Source organism: Anopheles darlingi, chromosome 2, assembly GCF_943734745.1.
Source record: "Anopheles darlingi chromosome 2, idAnoDarlMG_H_01, whole genome shotgun sequence".
Lineage (NCBI taxonomy): Eukaryota > Metazoa > Arthropoda > Insecta > Diptera > Culicidae > Anopheles > Anopheles darlingi.
In genome coordinates, this window is record NC_064874.1 from 20,872,531 (window position 1) to 20,898,758 (window position 26,228).

General features: G+C 50.4%; 1 protein-coding gene across 1 annotated transcript in view; it reads left to right on the forward strand.

The window, feature by feature from the left end:
* The first annotated feature begins 1,328 nt into the window (after window positions 1-1,328).
* The window catches only part of LOC125948318 (hybrid signal transduction histidine kinase M), a 76,900-nt gene continuing 52,000 nt past the window's right edge, over window positions 1,329-26,228 (forward strand). Inside the window, 4 exon segments of the mRNA XM_049674258.1 lie at window positions 1,329-1,491; window positions 1,494-1,516; window positions 1,572-1,634; window positions 7,126-7,238. Of these exon segments, the coding sequence (XP_049530215.1) occupies window positions 1,362-1,491; window positions 1,494-1,516; window positions 1,572-1,634; window positions 7,126-7,238 (329 nt within the window). The 5' untranslated portion in view covers window positions 1,329-1,361.

Here is a 26,228-nt window from a genome sequence, read left to right on the forward strand (position 1 = left end):
TAAGCCATAAAATTTCCAATTATCACGCTGAAGTAATTAATCGGCGTCTCTGTGTCTGCGTCTTGGTGTGTGTGTGTGTTTGGTGGTTTTGGGGGCCCCGGGCCATCGTCGTGGCCATTTTTCCCGACATTTGATGAGGTTTCTCCTCAGTTTACGTGACGTGAGAGAGTGCGTTGGTGCGCGTGATGCGTTGGCGATCTTCGTCGCCAAAGGTTCTTCCTTTCTTATGTTCTATCGAAATGGAAAACCTTCGCCAACTGGCCAGACTTCATAAGATCCGCAGCTCCTTTTCCGGGCTTCCCTCTTCTTTATCTTGTTGTTTTGAGTTTTGGCCATAGATACTGCTGCTGCTGGACTTTGGCGTTAGTTACTAAGGTGTATCAGAAGAAATCCTATTTCTCGGACCACTGCACACCGATAGAACATGGCGCACGCGTTAGAATAGACGGTCGATGGTGATGGTGTTTTCCCTGTGGCCAGCTCGTGGCGCCATTGCTTTACACTTCCGGAACCGCGGCGTGCTTCGGACGCTCCTTTTTTAGTGCTGACTAATTGTGAACAAATTAAAAACTTTTAATAATTAATTAAAATCCCAAGAGAGCGGCAGAGAGAGCGGGAGAGAGAGAGAGAGAGAGAGAGAGCGAAAGAGAGAGAGAGATAGAGAGAGAGAGAGAGAGAGAGAGCTTCTGGTGCGTTCACCTAGACAACACGCAACTTTTAATGAGCTTTGGCTGCCATCGCCGCCACCATCGCCGCCATCATCGCCTGCTTTGGTTTTTCTTTAATTTCCTTTCAGCGTTTTTTTTTTCTCCCCTCGAATCCACTCCACTTTTCCACACTTCGCCCATCCTTGTTGATGCTTTGAGATCATGTTTATGATATGTTTATTAACGAAACGTCCGCCTTTTTCTTGTTTTTTTTTCTCTTTGCAGAAGCTATCGAACCATCGACGTCAACGAGTCTACGATCGTGTCTGTGTGGTTGTGTCCGTGCTTGCGTGCATGTGAATGTCCTGAGATATCTTGGGCCTAGTGTCTGTGTTTGATTTCTGGTCGAAAGAAGCGTCCATCCATCATGTGGCTGCAAGGAAGCAGGTGATCGACAAAGTGATCGATCCCGAAGGTGTTTTTCTTTCTTTGTGTTCCGTTTCCATTACGAGTGTCGTGTGTGCGTATGTGCGTGTGTGTGTGTCTGCAAAGATCATGTTGATCGCAGCACAGTGTTGAAGCCAGTGTAGGGAGAGGGCGAGAGGGCCCTTTGTGTAGTGAAAGGAAAGGGGGAAAGGGAAAGGGGAGAGGGAAGGGGAAGTGTATCAGCGCAACTATCACCATCACCAGCATCCCGGTTAAGGGCGTAGGTCTATGTGGGAAATGTTGGATCCCGATCTAGAGTGTGGCACCGAGTGTGGGGGTCCCGGACCTCCTCCCGAGTTTCTGGTACCGCCACCACCTCGGCCCCCCTTCCTGGCCGAGCTGCTCAACTGCAACGAGGAGCAGCAGCAGCAACAGCAGCAACAGTACCAGCATCACCATCATCAGCAGCAGCAGCAGCACCAACAGCACCAGCAGCAGCTACCACCGTTCGGTTCCGCCAGCAGCTCCTTCGCCGACGTCGACATGTGCGAAGCGTTCCCGGTAAGTACGGCCGGAACACCGGAAACTCCATCTCCCAGGGGACATCAACCAGCGATCTCTCTTTGTACGTCCGGAGTTTTCCGGACGCGTTTTGCTTCATTTCAATTCGAAGCTCAACATGTCGAAGCTCGAAGTCTAAACGCCGAACGCCAGCATCACAAACACACACACACACACACATACACTTGTAGCTACGCTCCTGGCGTCTGTCGAGAACTAGAGGATATAGTCAACATTGGCGCCATTCCTCCGGCGTCCGGTTCCTGCATTGCACTCAATCTTCATCCCAGCCTGGCCTGCAATCGGATTAACAGTAAATTGAAAGCATTTTTCCGTCAACTCTGCTCACGTGTGTGTGTGTTGCTTGTAGGCGCACATCACCTGCAAGCCAGGACCAGCAGAGAAGTCAATAATTCTTTCTCGTCTCGTTGCACACGTCCACGGCGCAAGTGACGCAAGTTGACTTCCGGTAGCCCGGAGCCTCACAGCCTTTTGTGTGTTTATTCAGCACTCTCGTTGGCCTGGCAGCCGGTTGTCGAAGAAGGAGAAGGAACTGCTGGCTTTCATAATTGAAAATTGCTTCCACTCCCACCTACTCGAGGTGAGCACCTGGACCAGGGCCTTGGGGTGGACACAACAATGGGAAATCGATTTTCCAGAGCGCGCGTGCGCGAATCCGATTGCTCGTCCGAGATAGGCTCACCAGGCTGGATTCGGTCATCGGTCACCTCGCTAGAGGCCACTGCTTTCTTTGCTTTCGTTCTTTTAGGGGGGGGGCCCGCAGTCCCGTCCCGTATGTGCCGTGATGATGTCCGCAGGCTTATCAGGTTCCGGGCAACCCCTTTCGAAAAAGGTGCTACGAACCACCGGGCGCTGCAGAAAGGGTCGTTGCTTTCATCGGATGGACCGGAGATCCTATCAGGACCATCGCATCTTGACGCTTCGATGCTGTGACGCAGTGCTGTGTATCTGTGTGTGTGTGTGCGGAACTGGGACTGTACTGTACGTGGAACGACGATGGCCATGATTTCCGCCTTTTCCAACGGAACGCACGGACTCGGATCGATCGGTACCTTATTGTTTGGGAGTCCGGCCGCCGGTTGGACAATAAACCAAAATTCTTGACTTGCTTGCCTCGACGTCTGGCGTCCGACTTATTGGGTGGGTGGGTGTCCGCGCCGTACTCGAGAGGTAAAAGGAGGCTTTGTTCTTCTTATCATAATAAATCAAACCGTGTTGAACTGAGGTGAGAACGACGACGACGACGACAGCGACAACGATAGATAGCGAATGGTGGAAGGCGCTGGCGTTGGCGTGGATGTTGGGTGCAATCCACTGTGACCTTTCCAGCAACATGTCCGTCGTAGGACATGGCCCGAACCCACACACACACACACACACACACACACACACGTCTTGTGGCGAATCTTCTCTTCCAGGGACAGAGCATCAGAGCCATTGTTGTTGGACGTCATGGAGTCCATTCCTACCTCCGAGAAAAAGGGGTTCGAGGGTGGAAAAGGGGTGGTGGTGCTACGTTTTTCGTTTTCAATTTTCCAGCCCGGGCGAGCATCAACCTCCGATGGAGTAGCACTCTTCACCGGACGGCCGGCCGGTCGGCCGGAAAGAGACTACTAGTAGAGGCGACCAGCGGAGGAGATTGCATTATACTCCTTCTGCTCACCCCCTCGGTTTTCATCCCCCGCTTTTGACCAACCGTCACCTCCCAGCACCCTCAGAGGAAGAGGCCAGAAGCGAGCGATAATTGGGTGATGCCCGGAACCGGAGAGAAAGCTGGCAGCTGGATAGCTGGACTGCGTGGTGTTCTTCAGAGAAATAAAAGCTTTTAGTAGCAACTGCTTTGGAGTGACCTCTTTGCCTTCGGATTCGGCCTTTACGATTTGCCCACTTTGTAGTAACCAACTCAGGGCAAGGTTCACTCCGGGAGGTTTGGTTTATCCGAGAGAAGCCCAAACGCCTTCGCTCATCCACGGTGGCAGTCCAGAGGAGGAGAGTGTAGCAAAAGCATGCAAAAGGACCGCTCTGAGGTTCTTCTCTGAGGTCTGGTCCAGTGAAAACTTTACAGTTTTCCTCGCCTCCTTTTTTGCTTTTTTCGCTTCACTTTCAGTCACTAAAAAAAAGCCTCACCGTATCCAGAGTCCACCGGTCTCGTGTGCTCATTTGTTCACCGGTTCTGGCTGGTTTCGTGAGAACGAGAGCCTAATACAAAGTTATCGCATCGCGCTAGTAGATTTGGTTAGCGAACCGGCAACCGGGCGCGTTCTAATGGCCGAGATTTCTCGGTGTTGAGCCTCGCCTGGCGCTCCAGTAGCTCTTTGTGTGTGTGTTTGTTTTTTTCCGTTCCGTTATTTGTCTGTCTAATGCATGTATGTGGTCTTCGGCCACCTCTTTTCTCTCTTTGGGGGATGGAAACACTTCGTTCCAGGATTCGTCGTGTTTGGAAATCCATTAACGGCACTATAAATGTCGAATAAAATTAAGTTTTATGTGAACGACTCGGTCCGGGTTCATTCTAGTGTTGGTGATAGTAGATCGAAACGAAGGATTAGCAGTAGTAGTAGCAGCAGCCTTTGCCCTCACTGACCAAAGGTCCCTTCGTTGGGAAGCGAACACATTTAGCGAGGGGTTGACAGTAAAAAATGTGCCACATAGGACGAGCACTACACCTAATCCGGACACACATAGAGAGAAAAGTGTGTCCCAGAAGGTGCTGTACAAAACATGTTTTCCTTCATTTAGCCCGACTCCAGGGCTCGTTCCTCTCTCTCTCTCCGGATGTCGCTCGCTTGTTAGTTCGCTTGTTGTTTGTCTTTATGTGAAAGCGAGCCTCTAATTCACTTAATGAATCCTGCCCCCCCGTTTTCATCCTTTTGCCTTACTGGCCTTAATTATGTATTCCTATCAGCTGGACCGCTGGACTGGCTCTTGGGTTGCCTTATCAAATCAATGTTCATGTTTGTTTTTTTTTTGTGGCGAAACATTCGGGATCGAATAATGGGTTCGGGATCGGGTACAAATATTTGATGACGAAATTTATCGCGTCACTAATCGGGGCCCTACCATCGTGACCGAAACCAGTGGAGTGTGTGCAAATGGCGCACGGAAACACACACACACAACCACCACAAACCTCCCTTGGGTGGGGGGAGGAAACCCTTTTCACGCTCGGTGGTGGAGCTTTTGATTTACAAATTCGGTTGCATCGAAGCGTTCGGCTCTTCTTCTCCTCCATTTTTGCCGCTTCATCGAGCAGTCCGGAAGGCCTCCGGTTTACATTAGCGCGTTCCATTCCGGGGTGGGGCGGTGGTGGATTGTGGGCGGAAAATTATGTTGCGCAAAACACAAAAAACCTATTTTCCGGAATCGATTCACCCATTCGCTCCCCACCCCAACCCTTCAAAAAAGATGTTTGTTTGGTCCTTGTTTGAGGGGCCCTTGCCATAATCATCATCATCATCATAATTGAAAATGGCCGACCATATGTCCTTTGTTGCTGTGTTGCTGGCAGGCTGGCAAAAAGCTAGCGATGGCCGCTTCTCGACGAATCGATCGATCGCGGAATCCATGATTCTATTCACGGGTCACCACCACATCGGGACCCTCCTTTCCCACTCCTTCTTCTACTACTCGTCATTGGCCGCATTGATTGGTGCACATGATTGAACAAATTTATGCTTCTCCTTCTGCTGTTGCTGCTGCCCACCGCTACGCTTCAACGCAACATGTTCGCTTCGCTACGCACCTTGCGCGCCGATCGATCGACCGATGGATGGATCCAAACGGGGGGCGCCATCGGTTTTTATGGTCCCTTAATTATAAATTTTTAACCATTTTCCTGGCCCCCCCCTTTTTCTGTCGGTTTCCTCTCCTCTCGCGCGTCGTCAACGTCACCGTCAATTCGGTTCTTTTTGTGGGTTTTCCGCTCTTTCCGTTTCAGTTCCTTTCGATTGCCATTTGTTTTTCCCCTCGAACGGCAGCAACAGCAGCAACAGCTGGTCAATACGAACGTAACGGTGTGCGTTCGGGGTTTGGTGGGAAAATTGGAAAGTTTTATTGTGAAAGTTTTCAAAAAAACAAAGGGAAAAAAGGATGGTGGACGATGCCCTTCTGGGGTCCTTTTGTGTCCTCTCCGTCCTCCATTAGCAGCAGCAACGAGCAACGGCCATTGATGCGGATATGTTTATTGTTTTCTGTTTTGTTGAAGGAAAGCATTTAGAGCGACCACCGAGAGCTTTCGATTTGTTTCGTCGCGCGCGCGCGTCGCATCAATGCCTTATTCAGCATTCCAGCCCCAACGGAGATCTACGGAGTCCAACGGTCCGCTTTTTGGAGTTTTGTTTGGAGAAGGAAAAGTGAAGATTTTTATCTCGAAAGTTTTCCTCACTTATGGTCATAAATTTCTCCCCTCGCCTCCGGGCTCACGCCTCATTCAAATGAGTCGTATAAATTTCCCACTTTCTGAAAAGTGTTTTTCACCGGTCCAGAGTCCCGGGAGGCGAAATGGACTCGACGAGATCCTTCCACTGTTTCTCTCTCTATCTTTCTTTCTCCGAGAAAACGAATCGAAATGAAACGGAAGGCGATGTTATCATGGAACACACACACACAATGTTCCTCCTTTTGCCTTACTTTTCATTTTATGGTAGGACTCCTCGGAGTGCTTTTCATCAAAACCACGCGAGTGAAACCGGAAACCGGGAACTAAACGGCAATAAATGGCCACTGGCGATGAGTTTTCCTCGATGATAAGACCTCATGCTGCCACGCCACCTTATGCTCGCTACCGGCTCACAAACAACAATCTGTTCCTCTCTCTCCCGGACTACCGGATACTGGATACTGTGTAGGATGGGAATTAAAAAGTTTTGTCATTAAAAATTGTTATTGAAATTATGTTTAATGTGCCGTGCACGAGCAGCCGTTTGGCTGAAGGGCTTACGGAACTGAGCTGCACTGACTGATTGAATGGAAGGACCAGGGAGCGGCCTTATTTCGATTGAAAACTCTCTGCAGATCCCTCAGTGGCCACAAAAATTCCCTTTCCTCTTCATTTTGTAAGTTTTACCAATAAGTATCTCTATAGTTCAGCGTTCGACTTGCTTTTGGAGACGGGAATTTTCTGGATTTCTGGAATCTGCAAACGGACTCGGTGGTGCTTCCGTTCTCATGACTCATTTCCTTGGCTTCCCAAAGCCAGCGATGCGTCAATCATTCAGAAATCAACAAACAAAACCAACTCCCTCCCCACTCTGAGTGTGTTGAGTTATTAATTGATTGTTTAGCTTTCATTATCTTCAATTAATCCACCCTCGCCACTGGCCTGTGCGCTCCTTCTGTGGTATGATTATTGATCAATTAGCACCATCGGCGGTTGTGGTTCATTATTCTCTTCCATGCAACGCCGCGACTAACATTATAATGCCTCTCGACTGATCATTCTGTTCTCTTCTCTCTCTCTCTCTCGTTACAGATCCTCGACGCCAGCTACCACAGCGGCCCATCATTCCAAACCTCCGCCATGATAGTGCTGTGTTCGGTGCTGCTCCTATTAGTCATTTTCATTTCATCGTTACTAGTGTGGAAGTAAGTATAGTAGTAATACCGACCACTCTTTCCTTTATTTATTAGCAGCAGCAGCAGCAGCAGCTCTTGCCACAAAACATTTCACGCACGACCGATCACAGAGCCCGAAGTCGAGTCCTTCGAAGATCCTTCGATCCTTCGTGATCTCCCTCTTTCCCCTTCTGATGCAGCCAATTAGTGGTGGGCCGCTGGTTGCTGGAACAAAACACCGGGAATTACACCGCCGAGTCGCCGAGACTCTCTGAGACTCTTGAGGTCCCTGCTCCAGACATCAAATAAAATGTTCGCGTTCTTGGCGTTTGAAGGAGACTCGCGTGCTTCGCGCTGTTCGTGTTCCCCCGTTAAGCCAGTGCCAGTTGTTCCCTGGTCTTCAGCACTCAGAAAGCGCTTTTTTCTGCTGCTTACTGTCTGCCATGTCCTGCACCGACGGTGCACCGGCCAAGGATGTTCCGGTTTTGCTGTTCCTAGCCACCAGCCTTCTTTCCTTTCTTCACGGAGACTATGGAGGAGACCGCCGGGCCGGGTGCTGGTTGGTTGTAAATATGCTTCAATTAATTTAATTAGCCCGCTCGTACGACACACTCCCTCCATCAGCAGCACGGCAGCAGCAGCAGCAGTATCTGGGTTGCGCTGGACGAGGCCATAGAGTGGAACAAGAGAGACCTTAACACGAGAGAGGCCACGCCACTTGCTAGAACAGGATTTTGCAGCAAAAGTCCTTCCTCTTGGTCGTCGTCGTCGTCGTCGTTGTCGTGGTGTTTGCTCGACGACTCCCAAGCGGATGCGAACTTTCCACCGTCGACCGACCGACGGCGGCGTAAACAAAGTACAAATTATCCCGGGACTCTGCTCGGCCCCGGCCCGGTTCTGGACGTTCCGGATCCGCCAGGATCATATCGTAAGCAAGGAGAGCGAAGGCGTTGAAGAGCCTGGGTCTGCTGCTCCGTGCAGTTGCTGAAAGTAAGCGAAACGGAGATAAATTACGTGTTTCCATTCCTTTCATGCCTCGGAAAACCGACCTCGGAAGCGGCGGAGCGACGAGACCAGAACGCTCTCGAGGCGGAGGAGTGCGTGGAATGAGGGGGTGTACGCGTGGAACGCGAGATTGTTTTATGATATTTATGTTGAGAAAGGTTGATTGTTTTGTTTGGCTAGTGTTTTGTAGCCCAAGAAGATTTCCGGGGTTTTCCGGTCCCGGAAGTTGTTGTTGTTGTTGTTGAAGGGGCTGTTCCCTGTGCTTTCTGCGGAAGAGAGAGACAGAGAGAGCAGAGGGCTGGCACGTGATTGATGGCAAAGTTACGTGATGCTCAACCCCCCCCCCCCTCTCGAAGGTTTTCTTCGTTCTTAATGGAGCCTCCGACCGTGTTTGCTGAGGCCACCGAGAAAGCTGTCTTGGGCAATTATTTAGTGTTGCTGAGCAGCGACGCCGCACTGTTCATTACTCAGCCACCAGTCAACCGGCACCGGCAGCGGCGATGATGTGGTGGTGGTGCCAGCATTAAAGTTTGTTCCCTCGGCATCGCTGACGTTATCGCTGACGACGCGCTTCGCTGTTCATTACGATTAAACACAAATATTTAATTATAAATACTGTCCACGATAGCGAAAGTGTGTGAGTGTGTCTGTGTATGGCCAACCAGTTACTGTAAAATGGTGTTCCCGGGTGTTTGGGGATTCGATGTTCTCTTTGTGTCTCGGATATTGAATTGCCAATTTGCGCGCAAAAGGAGTAGTAGTGCTCAAAGCTTTGAGGCCATTGCTCTGCAACAACATTCTTAGCCAAATGGCAATCAACGTATTCCAGTAGTATTCCACAGGAGAGACTACTCCCGCTTACCGCTCTTTTGAACCTTTGAAACTTCGCACACAACAAACACACCGATACCACCGATAGTCCTTTTGACAGCTTTTCTTGGTTCGTTCCCCTTTTCTTTTCTTTTTTTCTTTTTTTCTTTTTTGTTTACCTCCACGGCCCGAGGGCGGGAGCATCCTTTTTGCGGACCGCATCCGGATGCGAGTTGTTAACTACAAAGTGGAGTAGAAGGTGCGCGCGAGCTTTTGGCGCGGAATTCCGCGTGGAATTTCGGATGCTTTGAAGCAGCGCAAGAAAACGCACCCCGCACTCTCCTTCCGTCGCTCTCTCTCGGTCTATGCTACCGCAAGTTGTGTCGTTCTTTTGCGGCACCGCGGGCGTGCACGCAAGTGGAAACGCTTTCCAGTGCGGTTCAGTGCGTGCAATGAAAATTCCGCTTCAGCTCCACGTGCACCACGTCCTCTGTGAGCTTTCTCCTCAAGCATCCCCCCCCCCCCCGCGGGGGGAGGTCTACGCAGTCTTTTGTGAGACTTGTTTTCTCCTTTTTCCCTCCGCACCGCTGCTGCTGCTATGCGCGGTTCATTGCCATCGTTGTGTGCCGTTTTTTTTTTTGCTCCGACGTCGACAATCGCAACATTCTTACCATAGTTTTGGCTGAACTCGGGGGCTCCATGCTTGGTTCGTGGTACGTCGTCAGTTTTTGGGGGGGGGGGGGAAACGATGCTGAGCTGAGCACGAAGGGCGAAGGACACATTAAAGCTTCACTGGTGGTAGGTCTTTACCTTTGCGAAACATGTTACCTTCCATTGCACACCCAAGGACCCCGAGCGCACACACACCGGAGAAGTGTCTTTCGAGGAAGAAACGCTCGTATCCGGACACAAAAGCGCCTGGGAGGAATCTGTTTTTCCTTGCTCCCTTGCCGGTGATATGGTGTGTGTGTGTGTGTGTGTGTGTGTGTGTTTGGTTTTGGTTTTGCCGATGAATGAAATGCTGCTGCTGCTGCTGCTTTCTTGAGCTGCACACTAGAACACACCATCCACGTGTGTGTTTGTGCCGCTCGTTGTGTGCTGTTGCAGTTTGCGATCTCGTGCAAAAGTTAGTTCATGCTCGGTTGCAAAAAAGTTTCTTTCCCAAAACACACACACGCCTTCTTCCTCCGTTAGCCACATCAGAACTCTAGCAAAAGACACTATTAGATCCGGCGATCCGGAGGCCCAGTCTGTGTGTTGTGAGCGTGTGTGTGTCGGAGTGGTTTGTCAGTTGTTTGCTGCGAGGTTGTGGGATGCCACCGGCATCGGGCATCGGCATCATCACACTACGGTACGATCGACAGTACTGCTTGAGGTTCCGGGCATCATTGGAATGAAAGATGCTCTCCGTACACTTGCCTCGTTGCTTCGAGACCTCCTCCACACCTGGAAGTTGGAACTTAATTTTTGCGTCACAAGACTTCAGCCAGCATCATCATCATCAGCTGCGGTGGCTGTGGGAAGTTCTGGGAGCGGGTTTTTGGGAGAAATTGAGAAGTTTGGAAATTCCTTTCATATTTCTTCACCAAACTCCGGAGGGGGCGGAGGGTTGTACGAAGGGAGGACATTCCTCAAGAAGCCCCAGTCCGGCGGAGAAGCCCCTACTGTACACACACAGATAGGCACATATTCGGGTTTTTTTTATAGTGGTTGAAGAGGAAATAGTGGATGGTAGTGTGCAGGGGCTGGGAGATGCAATTTAATTAAATAAAGTATGTGTATATGTGTGTGTGTGACGCTACTTCCCACTCCCCATTACGGGTGTTTGCACGACGAGAACCCAAACGGATAGATTCCGCTATCGCTCAACTCTTTGGAGTGGAACACAAACATGGAATGAGCTTTTGAAGCGCTTCTTCAACAACGGCGCACAAACACACATCGACACCGGCGCACTGCTGATAGCTGAACATTTACTAATTAAATCAAAGAGTAAACCGAACCGAATCCCGCAAATCCGCATCCATCGAGCTTCGTGCTGATATCATCAAAATCATTGATAAAATCATCGGCAAAAGGGGGGGCGTTGTTCGTGGTTCAAAAGTTGGATTTCACCACTGGCGGAACGGCTTGTCTGGGATCATTATTCTTCTTTGGTCTGTGCAAAGTATACGCAACCACGTGCCCGATGGCTGCAGAATGATCATCTCCGATGATGGCGATTAATGAGGCGAAAGCGACGAAGAGTGGTTCTTGGAGTTAATTATCGAAAGAGCTTGATCGATGCCGATGCGAATTTCTGCTGATTCCGCACCCAAGGATTGAGATTATGGTCGTGCCTGTGATAGTTGGACAGAGTAGCATGTTAGTTATTGAACCATTTTGAAGCACATACTAACATGATAAAAAAATAACCGGATTTTTTTTTTAAAAAAAGGACATGTTGATTCTTCAAAACTCAAGTTGTTCAAAGCCAAGTTGTGCCAGCGTTTGATTCGCCCTTCAAAACTTTTCTTCAAGTTGGTTTTTAGTATAGCCATTAGTGCCTCCAAGGATGTTTGCTTTATCGCCTCCACACTCTCAAAACGAGTTCCTCGTAGTGGTTTTTTTTTGAGTCGATCTAATAGAGAGAGGTCACATGGTACGAGATCAGTTTTTTTTTGACGAGAAACTCACAAATAATCAACGCATTATTAGATGGCGCATTATCGTGATGGAGAATCCACGAGTTGTTACCCCACAAAGCAGGCATTTTTTTTGCGGAACAGATCCGAATGATATGTTAATGGTCTCAGCTATCGTACCTTATCGCCAATTTACAATTTTCGGTCAACAATAGTCGGAATTCATCGACATTTTCATCAGTTTTCGATGTCGATGCTCATACCACTGGTACATCTGTGTTTTCGATAGAGTATCGTCACCATAACTCTTTTGTATCATTTTTAATGTGTCGGAACACTTAATTTCATTGTTGTAGCAAGCTGAAGTAGCAATGTAGTTTTGTAATGTAAATAAACTGCTGGCGAGCTGAAACTTGGCATATGTTTCCGTAAAAGTGCTGCCAACGCAACACAAAAAACAGAATTCAAATACGAAAAGCCCGCGATTTATAAATAAAAAATTCCAGTTATTTGGTGATCATGGTAGTCTTCAGTTGCTGGTACTAAAATTTTCACAGATTTTGCCGAAGATGCAGTTGATCGAAGTTACCATTGGTTGAAGAATGGTTAGCAACGGGATCATATATATAAGGGAGACGGTGGATGCACGAGATAGTTAGTTAAAGACTTGGTATTAGTTAACAAGGATAGAGTTGGTTAGATGTGAGTCAGCGTGTGAGAGTCACACTTCATCTACACGGGCGCGAGAAAGCTGAAAATGAGATGAGAATGAAAAAGTTGAGAATGTCAAATCCCATACAAATGGAAATGTAAAGATACAAGTAGGCTGTCACAAATGTATGGGATTTGACATTCTCGCCTTTTTCATTCTCATCTCATTTTCAGCTTTCTCGCGCCCGTGTAGAGATTCGGTCAGAGTATCAGAGTCAGTGTGTAAGAGACTTGAAACGCTAAAAAGAAAATGGACCGCAAAGGATTGCCTTAGTGCCAGTGTTTGTTGGTTGCTTCTTTGGTGTTTGCCATTTCCCCCCGCCCGGGTTAGCAAAAGGAACGAATCGAATCGGCTATCTTGGGCAAGTCGAGAGGCCCCCAAATGTCGTCAAGAAAGGTAGACGTTGGGCGTGGTCGTAAACGATGTACTACTTGCGCGAACTCGCGTCGACATCTCATCCATCCTGCGACTGCTTCTTCTTCGTGCGCGGAGGAAAATATTATGTCCACGATCCACTGGTAGATCCACCGCGGTAGACCACCGCGTGCGCCGGGCGACAGACAGACGGCACGCGTCACCACAAGACACATACCAGCGATGGCACGGTACGGAGCACACCAAGGAGCACCGACAAGGCGGCGGCCGGCCTCCTCCTCGGGTGGATGTCTGTGGCCAAAAATAAAACTAAAAATACGTCGTCGTCGTCGTCGACGTCGACCCTTCCACCGAAAAACGACCGCAAACGCGCGCGCGTTGTTCTATTTGGCGCGTTCGAAGAAGAAGAAGAAGAAGAACCCCAACCCAACCGGCAGGAATGTGGCCGTCGGCCAGGAACGCCCTCGATTCCCAGGCCCGTGGAAATCGTGGAGTCTGCGGTCGTCGGGTGCGGTTTCACCGTTTACGCCGCAGGTTAAGGTTGCGCCGCGCGTCGCGTTGCGGTTGCGTCGTGTTACGTCGTCGCCAGGACCACACCCAGGAGGTACGGAACCGCAGACATTCCTAAGCATCACCACGACAGTCGCCCGCTTAGGCGAGTCCGGAAGCCATGCCATCGCCAACATCGAACTGATCGAATGACGCTTCCTCAAGCACACTTCTTGTTGCGCGATGACAAAATGAAAGATTGATGTCGGTGTTCGGTTCGGTTTCGGTTCTGCGGTGTGGTCGCCTTTCGTTGGTGACGATCGAGCCGATGACTAGAGCTGAAGGATCGATCATTAAACGGTCCGGGTGAGTGTCTTCTAACCTCGCCCTGGAATGGAAATTCTATTTTTAACCACACCTCGAAACCACATAAAACTCCAGCCCTTCAAAACTCCAAGGCGCAAGCGGGGAGCGCATTTTATGCTCATCCACTCCATGACAGCGTCTGGATTATGAGGATCATCACCACGGCGATCGACGACCTCACAGTTTGATAATCGATTTCGTCGTCGTTGTTAGTCGTTAGTCGTCGACGCTGGCTGTTGTCGTCGATCCGTCAGCTCGCGCTTCGTCCCGGATCGTATTCCCGGTGGTTGCAGGTTGGTTCCGACCGTTTCATCACCACTTCGGAGGGCCCTTTTTCGGTATCACTTTTCCTAGCCCTTTTCCTAGCCGATGGGTAACCGGATACCACCATCGGAAATGAAAATTAAAATATCGAATTCATCGAAGCCGATTTTTTTGTGGCAGTTTCATTTGTTCAGCATTGAATTATGCCCAATGTCCGGCGAACGTCAAAAACGTTCGTTGTCCACGTCGGTTGCTTGCCCTTTGCCCTAACGTTACTCAGGCTTCGAAAATTGGAGGATAATGGAATGGCCAGAAAAATCTCGAGCTCGTCGCAATCTCGCACCCAGATAAGGAAATTCATTTTCCAACGACTCTACGAGGATCGATGGGATCGCTTTGTCCTTGCTGCTGCAGAATGCGGCACAGAAACGTGCTCGACTCTTTATTTAATATTGGACACGTTTTCCAAATCGAACCCATCGACTGGCCCCGGACAGCGCACATACACACACACACGCACACATGCATGCATGCGGCTAACCCATTGTAGTGAAGCCGTTCTCGATACCAACAGCAGCAGCAGTCGTTGTCGTTGCTGCAGTATACACCACTAAGGTCTGGCCCTGGCATGCGATACCCATCGTGGTAACCATCGTCTGGCCAGAACCTTTTCCAGGCGAAACATAATCCTAGAAAGGGAGATAGAGAGATAGTGAGAGCAAGCGAGCATCTTCAGCCTGACATAATCAGACATGGCATTTCGATTGGTTTCAATTCCACGCAACCGATATCGGCTGAGGGAGGGGGACGCTTTTGCCGGTAGATTCCGAAGCTTTCGCTTCGCTGCCTTCCCCCTTCCCCAACCCCTCTGCGAAAGGGGATGGTTTGATAATCGTACAGGATTACACCATTAACAGCTCGAGGGCACTCCTCGAGTCCTCTGCAAGTCTGCTACTTTCGGTGCCGGCAAAAGTCGTTGCCCCAAAGAGAAGCGAACGTTTCAAGGGGAGGTTTAAACTGTACTTGACTCGCTCTCCGCTCCGCTACGAAGACGAAGACAAATCTATGTGCCCATCAGCACACACACACACACAGTACGAGGCGAGTGAACTTGGAAGGACCTTCGAGCACATTCGCTCCACCAAGTCTCCGCAAGTTCCCCGTACTATCGATAAGTGGATATTAAACGATTGTGAACGGGTTTTAAGGATTACAAAGACGCCGTGTGTCGTGTGCTGCAGAAGAGCATACACACACACACGCACGTGCACATACAAACGTGGCCCCGAGTTCGCTCTGAAGTAGCAGGAACAACGCCACCGCTGCCGGAGAAAGTCGAGATTAAATGGTAATAAAATATAAATGGTCTGGAATCGAGCATTGCCGAGCCCACCGACTGCCATTTTCTTGTGTGCTCGTGTGTGTGTGTGTGTGTGTTCTAGACGATTACGGTGTGAGAGCAAGTGCTTCTCGTCCTAGGGAATGCGGTATAACCCCGAGTTCGAGTCGATTCCCCGGTAGGGAATGTAGTTATTCTGGAACCAGGCCTTTGGCCTCTTTGGCTACACTGTGGCAAAGCCTCACAGACGACGAGGAGAAAATTATTAAATGCTGAACAATCGATTCCGTAGGGAGTGGCATTGACCGTCGAATGCTGAATGCTTCCACACTCCTGTGGCTGCTGTACTTCACGTGAAATTCAGCCGACAGGAGCTCAAAAGGAGACGAGAAAAGGAATTTCCATCGAGCTTATCCCGCATTGCATGTCGTTATTTGCGCGTTCCTCGCATCGCGTTTTATTATGTTTATGCTTGACAGTTCCACGGGCACTTCTTCGGGCAGGGGGTTTTTTTTTTTTGTTTTTCCCTCTTATCGCGAGCCATTTGTTCGCTAACGCCCGCGAAGCAGGAAAAGGCATTTTGCATTCCACGTTGCTACACACACACACATAGAGCCGGAAGCGAGGTGCGGCCGTGACAAGCGAAGATGAATTCCTTCTGTCAGCAGTCACGGGGGCGGCGGCATAGTTCAATCATGCTCTGCATCCCCATGATCCGCATCCGGATCATCCGGCGAGCAAAGTTTTACCCACAACCCACTCCGACTCCAGCAGGATGGCCGGGAACTATTATTCAAATCGCCGTCAATCCCGCTGGTGCTCGAGTGCCGCGAGTGAAAGCGAGTGAAATGCCTTATAGTGGTGCTGCTTTTGGGTCCATTTTCCGCCGGCAGGAGATCCGGGAAAGTTTTCCACCACCACCACTGCCACGCTTTTCCTTCGCTCCGATCTGGCATAGTTTAATGGTGAACACTCGTCTTTGCCTCATTCTCGAGTGAGCGACAGAAACAGAAACAGAGAAAGCGCCCGCGAGAGAGTGAGATGGAAGCTCTTCAAAAGAAAATTCCCAGTTTTCCGGCTGAGCTCGTCTCTCCCCCTCCCCACCCATCCATGCTGGCATGCTTTTCCATAGCCGGCCAAAGATAACGAGGAACACTGGATCGGAATCCGTTTTTCCAATCGATCGCCGTCCTCGCCTTGTTCGTCGTCTGTTCCGTTTCCGTTTCCGTTTATCAGGTTCAAGGAGCTCTCGTTGGACTCTCGTGCCCGTGTGTGTGTGTGTGTGCCGGCCACATACCAGATGGTTCCAATGCAAAAGGAACAGGACGTCGATTTCGATCGATGTGCACCCGATGCACCACCGATGAATCGTTTGCCAATGGCAGGCCAATGTTGTTTAAGATTTGTTGTGCATTGTTTGTGCTGTCTTGCCGTTTGCTGGAAGCTGCTGGAGGCTGCCCGGGAGTTGGAACGGTAAAAGTTTAAATTCGATCTGGCATTGATTGGGATTGAATTTGAATCACTATCTGGGCGAATTCCAGGCGTATTCCTGTCCGGGCCCCCAGGGGCGCTCGAGTTGATTATGGATTTGCGATTGTCGATTTGATCCCTTTGGTAGCCTCGTTAAGAAAACTCTCCCGCCAAAAGGGCCCTTCCTTGGAAAGGAGGAAAACTCTTCCCGAGGAAAATGATAAATCGACAAACATGCACACCGTCTGGTGCACTTTTTGCGATCGCGAAAGGAAGTATTGTTGTTCGTGGCATCATAAGATCGCGATTTGTTCGCGCGCGCGTCAAACCGAACATGGTCGAGCATCGTTTCGCGTTGGGTGGCGCGCATTTTGGGATGAGTAATGAGTGTTTGAACAAGCCCGTGCGTCCAGACAGACATGTGTGCGGTTCCTTTTGATCACCACCACCACCCCTTAAGGCGACTGATCGATTGCCACCGATGTCTGGCCGGGTGCAGCCGTCCATTTTGAGAACCGTTTTAGAAATCTTCTAATTACTCGCTAAACCCGGATCGACCGGCCCGCGGGTTTGTCGCGTAATGTGGGCAGGATGAGTAATGACTGCTTATGGTAACAGCAGTCCTTACATCGCGGGGAGATGACCTTTTCGCTGCCCATCTCATAAGTAGCATAATTTCTCGCGAGTGTGTTTTTTTTTTCTCGGTTTTGTTTTGTCCCGAGAGAAGACCTCGATCTCGATCTCGAAAGAAGGAAATCCGCGGTACATAATGCGCCGTTGCACTCATAATTGCTGAGACTGCTCGTTTCGGGTCCACGAAGAGAAATACTGTTGGAGGCAACAAACAAAACAAAGAAAAAAACGAACCACGATGGTGGTGCATCTTAATTGAGAAATTATTTTTAATCCACCATCACCACCGCGAGCCGTCGAGCTGGCTGTTCAGCCGTACTGGCCGACTTCGCGGTGGTGGCCATGGCCAGCAGCAGCCGGCGGCAGTTTGCGTTCCATTCAGCTTGAGCGTGACAGCATCTCTAAACCGTTGCGCTGCTTATGATGTGCGCCCCGCGAACGACGAAGAGAAGTCGCCGAGGACGAGAACGACGACCATGATGATGATGATGATGTACGTGAAGGAAGGAAGGACGGAAAGGAAGGAAGGAAGGAGAGGAGAGGAGAGGAAGGTCCGATGATACTTGATGCGAGTTCCGAAAACGAAATTTATTGAGATATGCCCGCAATTATTTGCGCTCGGTGGTCTCCGCTCCGTGGCTTCTTCGTTTTGCTCGCTCCTCCTCCGGTTGCTGTTCTGTCACTGTTCTGTCTTCCCACAGGGCTGCTCCTCCTGCTCCTCCTCCTCTGCACCCTGTATCCGGACCACGGAAAATTGAAAGAAAATGCTCTGCGCTGCTCCAGCTCCATATAATGATCGAGCGCACGACGGAACGGAACGGAACGGAACGTCCTCTTTTTCGGGTGGAATCCGCGCTCCTTGCCGCCGCCCTCCCTTTCCTTCAACCCTTTGCTTATTGTCTTCTCTCAACCCTCTCTGCCCGTCGCTGCTGCTTCTTTGCTGCTGTCTTGGCACCACGTCTGCGGGACAAACTTGTGAAAAATGATGATGTTGTTACGTGGAGCACTTCAATTAAAATAATTGCGGTTTTTAAATACCAGCTACTACCCTCCCCCTCCCCTTTTCACAGTCACAGTCGAAGTCATCGCTCCGAAGTCATCGCGTTGTCTCGCGGTGGTCGTCGTCGTCGTGATCTTGGGGTATGACTCCAGACACGACAGAGAGAGAGAGAAAGAGAGCGCGGGCACAAAATTTATGACAGAAGCAGAGGAGGAGGTAGTAGCTGCTATGCCAGCATCTTGTAAGAGACCCCAAGACCCGGACACCACGGTGGCAGTCTGGCTGGCTGGCTGGATAGATGGATGTTGCGGCTAGTTATGCTCGCGAGCACCCGCTGCACCGAGAGTGTCCTGGCTGTGGTCGTGTCTGGCCTCGAAGTGTCGACCGAAGAGGGGGAGGGTCGCTGTGATAATTGCAATTATGCTGTTGGCTTGTCTTTAGACTCCCCTCCCCCCGCTCCTGTGAGACTCCTCATTGGTGATGGAGCCTTTGCACTAGTTAAGGGTGTATGTGTGTGTGCCATCATTAGGCTCACCGATGTTGTTGGATCGTCGTCGTTGGAAGACACACACTCCAATAGCAGCCAAAGAATGTCTCTTGCAATGATCTAGCATCGTACCTCTTTCTCTCTTACTCTCTCGGTGTCTCTCCCTCTCGCTCTCTCTGTGGGGCACTAATTATGTGCGGCGTCTGCAAAGTGTGCAGCCCGCGGAGCAGTGATTTACCTTCCCTTATTCATGCTCGGCTTTTATGCGGCGTGATTATCGCGCATAGTTTCGCACTCTGCTGGTGCAGCACCTGCTGCTGCTGATGATAATGATGATGATGATGAATTGAATGGTGGTGGTGGTGCCTGGAGGTGGCAAGAAGCTGATGGTGAGACGCTAAGTGAGACCACAACCGCAATTATGCTGCAAACGCGCGACTTTTGCACTCAAAGCAAAGAAGCTGCTGCAGCTGGAATTCAATGTTCTGGTTTCGTGGTTTGAACTGTGCTTGACACACACACACACACACACACACACACACACACACACACACACACACACACACACACACACACACACACACACACACACGCCCTTTTCTTGAGAAGAAAATACTTCTTTTGCAATCACGCAAGGCACGCAAGAAGCAGCTATTGATTGCGCAAGTTGGTTTCGCTTTTTTGCCGCACTCCAATCGCGCAATTCGCTGGTTACTGCGTCGTCTCTGTCAGTTGTGCCAAAAAGGTTGCGACTGTCGTGTGACGGTCATGGCCTACTGCAACGCGAAGCTAAACGCCATCGAACGCGAAACTGATGGTCCATCGGGGGACCATAAACACACGCAACCGTTTAAGCCGCCATCGCCGTCGCCGTCGCCGTCGTCGCCACCTAGGATGCCAACGCCATTTACACGTTTATTTACGTGCCCGGATACCGGAAGCAAAGCACAACTCTCGCATTCCCGGTTTACGGTTGCGTCGCCGCCGCTGCTGCTGCTGCTCCAGAGACCTACCGACCGAACGACCAACTAACCTGGCTGGCCACCTCTCCCCTTGCTGGCCCTTCCCTGGGGGGAAATTCAGCCAAAAATCGAAGTACTTCCTTCCTTCCTGCCTCCAATGAACACCCGGACCCGGACGAACGGAACGAAACTCTGTAACCTGACTCTCTCTCTCTCGCTCTGTGGCCAATCGGGCAGAAGCGTTGCGCGTTGGTGTAGGAAGGAAAATTTATTATCAAAAGGGGGGCAATAAATTTCCCGCTCCCCTCTCTCTCCCCCTCCCCTACCCATGGCTGGCATCAGCGTTCGATAATTTTGCTCGATTCCGGAGGAAAATGCGCTGCGAGCGCGAATGGGAACGTAACGTAACGAAAATTCGCATTTTCCCATTCCGCAGACCCGCAGCGGGGAGGTGCGTGTATGCCAGATGCATTGGCCACACACACACACACACACGAGGTGAGTGCATTGGCAGCATTAAAATGTTCGAACATTTTTTTTTTTGCGCCAACCTCCGAATGAAGGGAAGCACAGTAGCGAACGCATTTAATGGCTTCGTGCCACTCGCTACTGTGTGTGTCTGTCTCCATGTGTGTGTGTTTGTGTGTCTGTGTGCATGTCTGATGGTGGCCAACATCTGGCCCCGAGTAGTACGTAGCACAGGCAGCTGAGAAAAGGCGGATTATTTCCGATTCCATGGGGAGCCGGAGCCATGGAAAATGAGTGAGAGAGAGAGAGAGCAAGAGAGAGAGAGAGCAAAACGCGGCTTAAGTCCTCAGCGGCAAACGGCAGGACGAGGGACGCTTCATCTTTAGCGTTCATAGAGGCGGCGCATTATTTTTGATGATTTTTTCGCGTCTTTTTTCACGGCCGCGACAGAGGAGCAAGGGGAAAGGGGTGCAGCAAAGAAGAAAGAAGTGTCCGAAAAGAAATAATATTCATCAACCGGCGGGTCTCACCGTCGTCGTCGTCGCCACGTTCTGATGCCCGGTCCCGGTGAAGATCAAAAAGGGAACCGACCACCGGACACACCCGGGAGCACACCAGAAAAAGATGATCGAATCCAAAATGAGTCCAGATCGACACACACACACACACACATACAAACAAACACACACACACAGGGGCGCGCACAGGTGGACAGATGTTTGCGTGCGAGCAAAGCGACCGTTTAAGATAAAACTGTCCGGTTGCGGCTTCGTTTCCCTCATTGGAGGTCGCGATCATGAGGACGGGGGGCTTAAGAATGATTTAATAACCGGGCCCGGCACTCGGTCTGAGAAGTGGATTTCGACGGCCAGTCGCAGCCGTAGCCGCAGCAGCAGCAGCAGCAACTAGTCATTGGCTACCGGGCTTTAGCTTTTTAAGCGTTGTTTTTTTTTATTTTTGAAAGATGGAATGTTGGAAACCGGCCAACGGAATCGCGCTTCTTAATCTCTCTGCTGCTCCTTGGAGGACAGGTCGTGGAGTCGCGGGGAGGACAATTCATTTGTAATTTGCCACGACAGAGAGAGCGAGAGGGCGCGCAGCAGTCCCCCGGAGCAGGTCCAACAGTTCTCAAGTGGACACGCCACAAAACCAACCCGCCGCCAAATAATCCGCTTAGCGAGTGCGCACAGCACGCACCGGTACGTGGCCAACGCCGGAGGACACCATCGTCGTCGTCGTCGTGGTTACTCCTTTTACTTTTTTTTCCTTTTCTTTGTCAACTCCGGGAGTGAACAGCAGACGGACAGCTGTCCATCGATAAAAGCTACGAGAGAGAGAGAGAGGACGAAGCGAACACGGACGGACATCGCCCAAATCCGAATCCGATGACAGCTGAACCCGAGAAGGAACCGAGATTTTCCGGCTTTTCTTCTCCGTCCCGCCGCCACGAACTCCTTCACCATTCGAAGAGGGCGCGGAACGGATCGATCGATTTGCTGCCACATTAAATCAATTTTATTTACTTTGGCCTCGTCTCGTCCGCCTCGTCTCGTCTCTGTGCCCCTGGAGCTTGCACATCATTCATCTCGTTTCGTTTCTGGCAAAAGGAACGAGTCAGTTCTCGGAAATGGAAGAGCAGCAACAGATGTTTGTTCCTGTTCGTGGACGTAGACGAGCATTGTAGCATTATTTAATGAATCTTTAAAGCCGTTAGGTTGAGCCTTTTTGATGTAAGGGAGTTACTTCCATTCTATAGCATTAGAAGGCGTTAGTGGTTCGTTCTGTACTTTAGTTCGAAGATCTCCAAGAACTTCTACTCCAAGTTACTGATTTCAAATAGTATTTTCAACAAGTTCTTGCCACTTACTAGTGTATCCTGTTCTTAGAGTCTTTAGCTCCAAGAATTCCGACTGCATTGCCTTTTTTTAATTTCAAAGAGACTTTTGTTAGACTTTTGAGGATCAGGAGGACTTGGAACTGTTGCCCCAAAGGCCCCCCAAAAAACACACAATAAATAATCTCGAAGCGCACGGGAACGAATATGTAAGACAAAACCCTAGAAGTCCCAGGGCCACCTTCACTTGGTCTGGTTCATGGGCCCGTGCGCTCGTGTGTGCAGTGCTGTGCCCGGACCTTATTTATGTCCTTCCCATTGCCTCACCATTAATGAGGGAATGGGGATGCTGACGACGACGACGACGATGATGATGATGATGATGCTGGGGCTGAGGCCGAGGCAGAGGCAGAGAGAGATAAGACGAGAAAGAGGAACGAATGGAGAACGAAATGAGCTGGACCTGGACCCGAAGGGGGGAGGCCCACGGTCGCACGCCATGTCGCGGACTTCGCTGTTCGCTGTGTTGGTGGAGCACCACCGAAAATGAAGTCATTAAAACTGGAACCCCACCGAGGGCACTGCTTGGTGGTGGACCCGGGAAACGGGGGCTGGCGAGCACAACCACATTAAAGTACCAATTTCAAACCCCCCCGGCGATGCTGCCCCTCCAGCGGATCTTCAAAGTGTGTCTCGTCCTCGTTCTTCACCATCGTCGCCGTCGTTGCTCTCTGTCTTTCTCTCTCTATCTCTCTGCAACGCCACGAGAACGGCTCGTTAGGTTACCGAGTGATATGTGGACGAGCATTTTTTATGTGTTCATTTATCACTCACACCAAACGCACACACACACACACACACACACACACGCGCGCGAGCTCGCACTAGGGCCTCATCAGAATTAGTTCTCCTTATTATGGACCACGGCTCATTCGTTCATTTGGTTTATGTGTCTCTCTTCTCTCTGGGCCTCTGTTTGCCTCTGAGGCTGACTGGGACTTAACCGTTTTTTTTTTCTTTGCTTCTTAATGTTCTTCTCCCCGTTCTCTTTCACTCGTTCGCGCGTTCTCTATCGGTCTGCCGCTCTCTATCGGTCGTTCTATCGCTCTGATTATGCAGTTTGTATGAGGATTGTTTTCTACTTTCCAATTCGAAATCCGGTTGCTTGGATCGGAACGAACGAACGCCGCAGGTCTCCAGGGCTGTCGCCAAGGTGCGCCGAAGGTGAGCTGATGAGCCGAGCGTCCACCGATAACTGTCATCGTATATTTCCTGCGTATACCCTCCACTGGACACACTGGTCTTCTTCTGCAGCTTATGCTCTGACTTTGTCGAGACGACGAGACGACGACGATGCTGCAGATCACCGAGAACATCTCGTTTCTCGAGATCATCAAAAGGCCTCTTCTATGGTCCCACCTCCACCTCCTCTTCCTCCTCCTTCTAATACTCATTCTGTGGCATCATTAACAAAATGATCACACCACGACTCCCTGATCATCGAGCGCATAGTCAGCGGAGCGCTTGAGCTTGACGGTCTTCATTTCGATTCCCAGCTGGAGATGGGCCCGGTTCTGGGTTCTGGGAGGCGAAATCGAAAACCAAAAACTCACCCGGCAAAAAAAAAGAGATAAACACAGCAGATCTCAAGATCAGACAAAAAAGAAACTGAACCGAGCGATCGATCGATCGATCGCGAGTGAGAGAGAGAGAGGAATGGAATGGACTGATGATGATCGTTTCGGGCGGCACCTTGTTGTTGTTGTTGTTGTTGTTTGGTCGTGAGGTTACGTGGCGTTCGGTTTCGTGGCGTTCCGTTGCGTGGCGTTAATCGAAAAATTCCCCAAACAGAACGAACGAACGAACGAACGAAGAGGAGAGGAGAGGAGAGAAGAAGACCCCTTCCGCCACTCCACCACCCCACTCCACGATCGGCCAAAATGAGGCTCATTAAAGTTCTTACAGCACTTGGCATGTGCTTAGAACAAACATTATAGAAGCGGCGAGGCCGCGAACATGAGCCACAAGACGGAGAGAGAGAGCCCGCGAGTCCGTTAGTTTCCAATCAGCGCTTTTGCCGCCATTCGATCGCTTGATCGATCGATCGAGCTGTCAAACGCTCGTAAGAGCGTCCATCGTTTTTTTTTTGCATCCCTCTATCTGCATGCATACGAGTGCATCGTTTGAGTCTCGAAGCTCCAACTCCAAAATAGTAGACGAAAGATTCCCCCCCAAAAACCAAATGGCCGCCATTGCGTACAGCTCTCTCTCTCTCTCTCTCATTGTACTTCGGGTCAGGCTTATTGCTTTTTAATAAGCTGCTTCACCACCATCCTCACCAGAACTCAATTCCCTCGGTGCCGTAGTACGTACGTACCACGCACTTCCGACGTAATCAGGGAACCACGTCTATATACCCTCAGGGGGCGGCGATGAGGAAAAGACCGTCAATGGTGGTGGTGGTGGTGGTGGTGGTGGTGGTGGTGGTGGTGGTGGTGGTGGTGGTGGTGGTGGTGGAGGCCTTTGGCTCAATTAAGTAATTAAGATAGACAGTGCGTAACGCTTCGGAGAGTAAGAGTAGAACCGAGCGCTATAGCCCATGGCCGAGAGGTCTGACGTGTTGACGAAACTTCACCTCGAACTCGCTGCCCGTCCGTCCGTTTGTGTGTGTGTGTGCTGTAGTGTGGGTGGCCAAGATGACAACCCTCATGACGTGCGGTTGACGTGCGGTTGACGGGAGTGAGGATGCGGACCGCCACCGATCAGTCGCGCTTCGTTAGAGATGATGGCTGCCTGCAGCTGGTGGGGATGGGGAATCGGTTGTCAAACTGATGGCGTGTGTGTGTGTGTGTGTGTGCCGAGGGTTGGGGAGAGGTGCGATTTAAGGAGAATGCTATACACTGAAGTACGTTACGCCATCTAGCGGTGTCGGAGTTAATTGACAGCTTCCATTGACTCCTGTACCACGTGGGGATGAAGTTTTGGACATTTCGCGCGTCCTTGCGATCTGTCCGAACTAGTGGACAAAGCGATCTGTAACCCCAAACACACACACACACACACGCACAGTGTCCAGTGCAATGTCGAAGTCCTAGTCCACCTCGACGGCGCGTCGGTCACGAAATGTTTATGCAAATCGCATGTTTGTCGCAATCTGGGGTCACAGCTGGTGTGTGGATGGAAGAATTCAATTTCAACTTCCTCATTCGGAACTCCTTCCCCAATCATGGAAACCCTGGATTCCGCAATTTCGAGACCGTCGCTTCCGGATTTTTGTTATTTGGAAACCACAACCGGCGCGTTCTCTCTGTTTCTTTCGGTTTTTCCTTTTTGTTTCTGCTAGTGGCCAGTGTGTGTGTGTGGTCTGCTTCGAAAGTGCCGCAACGGACGTGATAATATGCCGCACGCATTGCGAATTCCAGCGTTTGCTCGTCACCATTTTGGCAAAGAATCATCGCAGCAATTTCAGTGTTCAGGTGCGTGTTTGATGCAATTATTATTTTCATTTCCGTGTGCCGCACGATCACGATACACCACCACACGGGAGCTGGACTTTGGAAGTTATTCAAGCGGATACGAGTACTGCAATTGAATTACGGGAATGTCAAATCTGCCCGAGGTGGCATTGGCATCTTCGACGTTGTCCTTGGCGTAGGACATCGAATGTCACAGATGATCGTTCCCCAACCATAAGCCATACCGGGCTAGCGCCTCCAAAAAGGCCATTCATTAAAGATGCAAAACACCAACCCCGAGGGGGGGAAGCCCAGACGACGGTCACGGACCGGCATCCCCCAATTGTTGTCGTTGTTGTCGCAATTCAATTTTGTACGCCAGCCATTTGGGTATCGATAGCCGCCAAGAAGGTGCTGCAGAGGCCCCCCGAGGGGGGGGAGGAGGTTCTTCGGTCGTGGGATCCGGAAAAATTGGGACCTCAAAATGGCTCCCTTTCCCCCAATTTGTAGTTTCGTTTTGTGGCCATCGGTACGTGAAATCATATCAAAGATCGATGCCTGAATGATATTATTATGCATCTAACAAAAAAAAAAAAGAGGCCTCCCGAAAAAGGCCATCGTCCTGTCCCAGTGTGGCCACAACGGGTAGGGACCTGAAAAAACGGGGAAAATAAAAAGAAAACCCTTAGGAAACTGGAGCCTCCCCGGGTGCCCACCGGCGGACGAA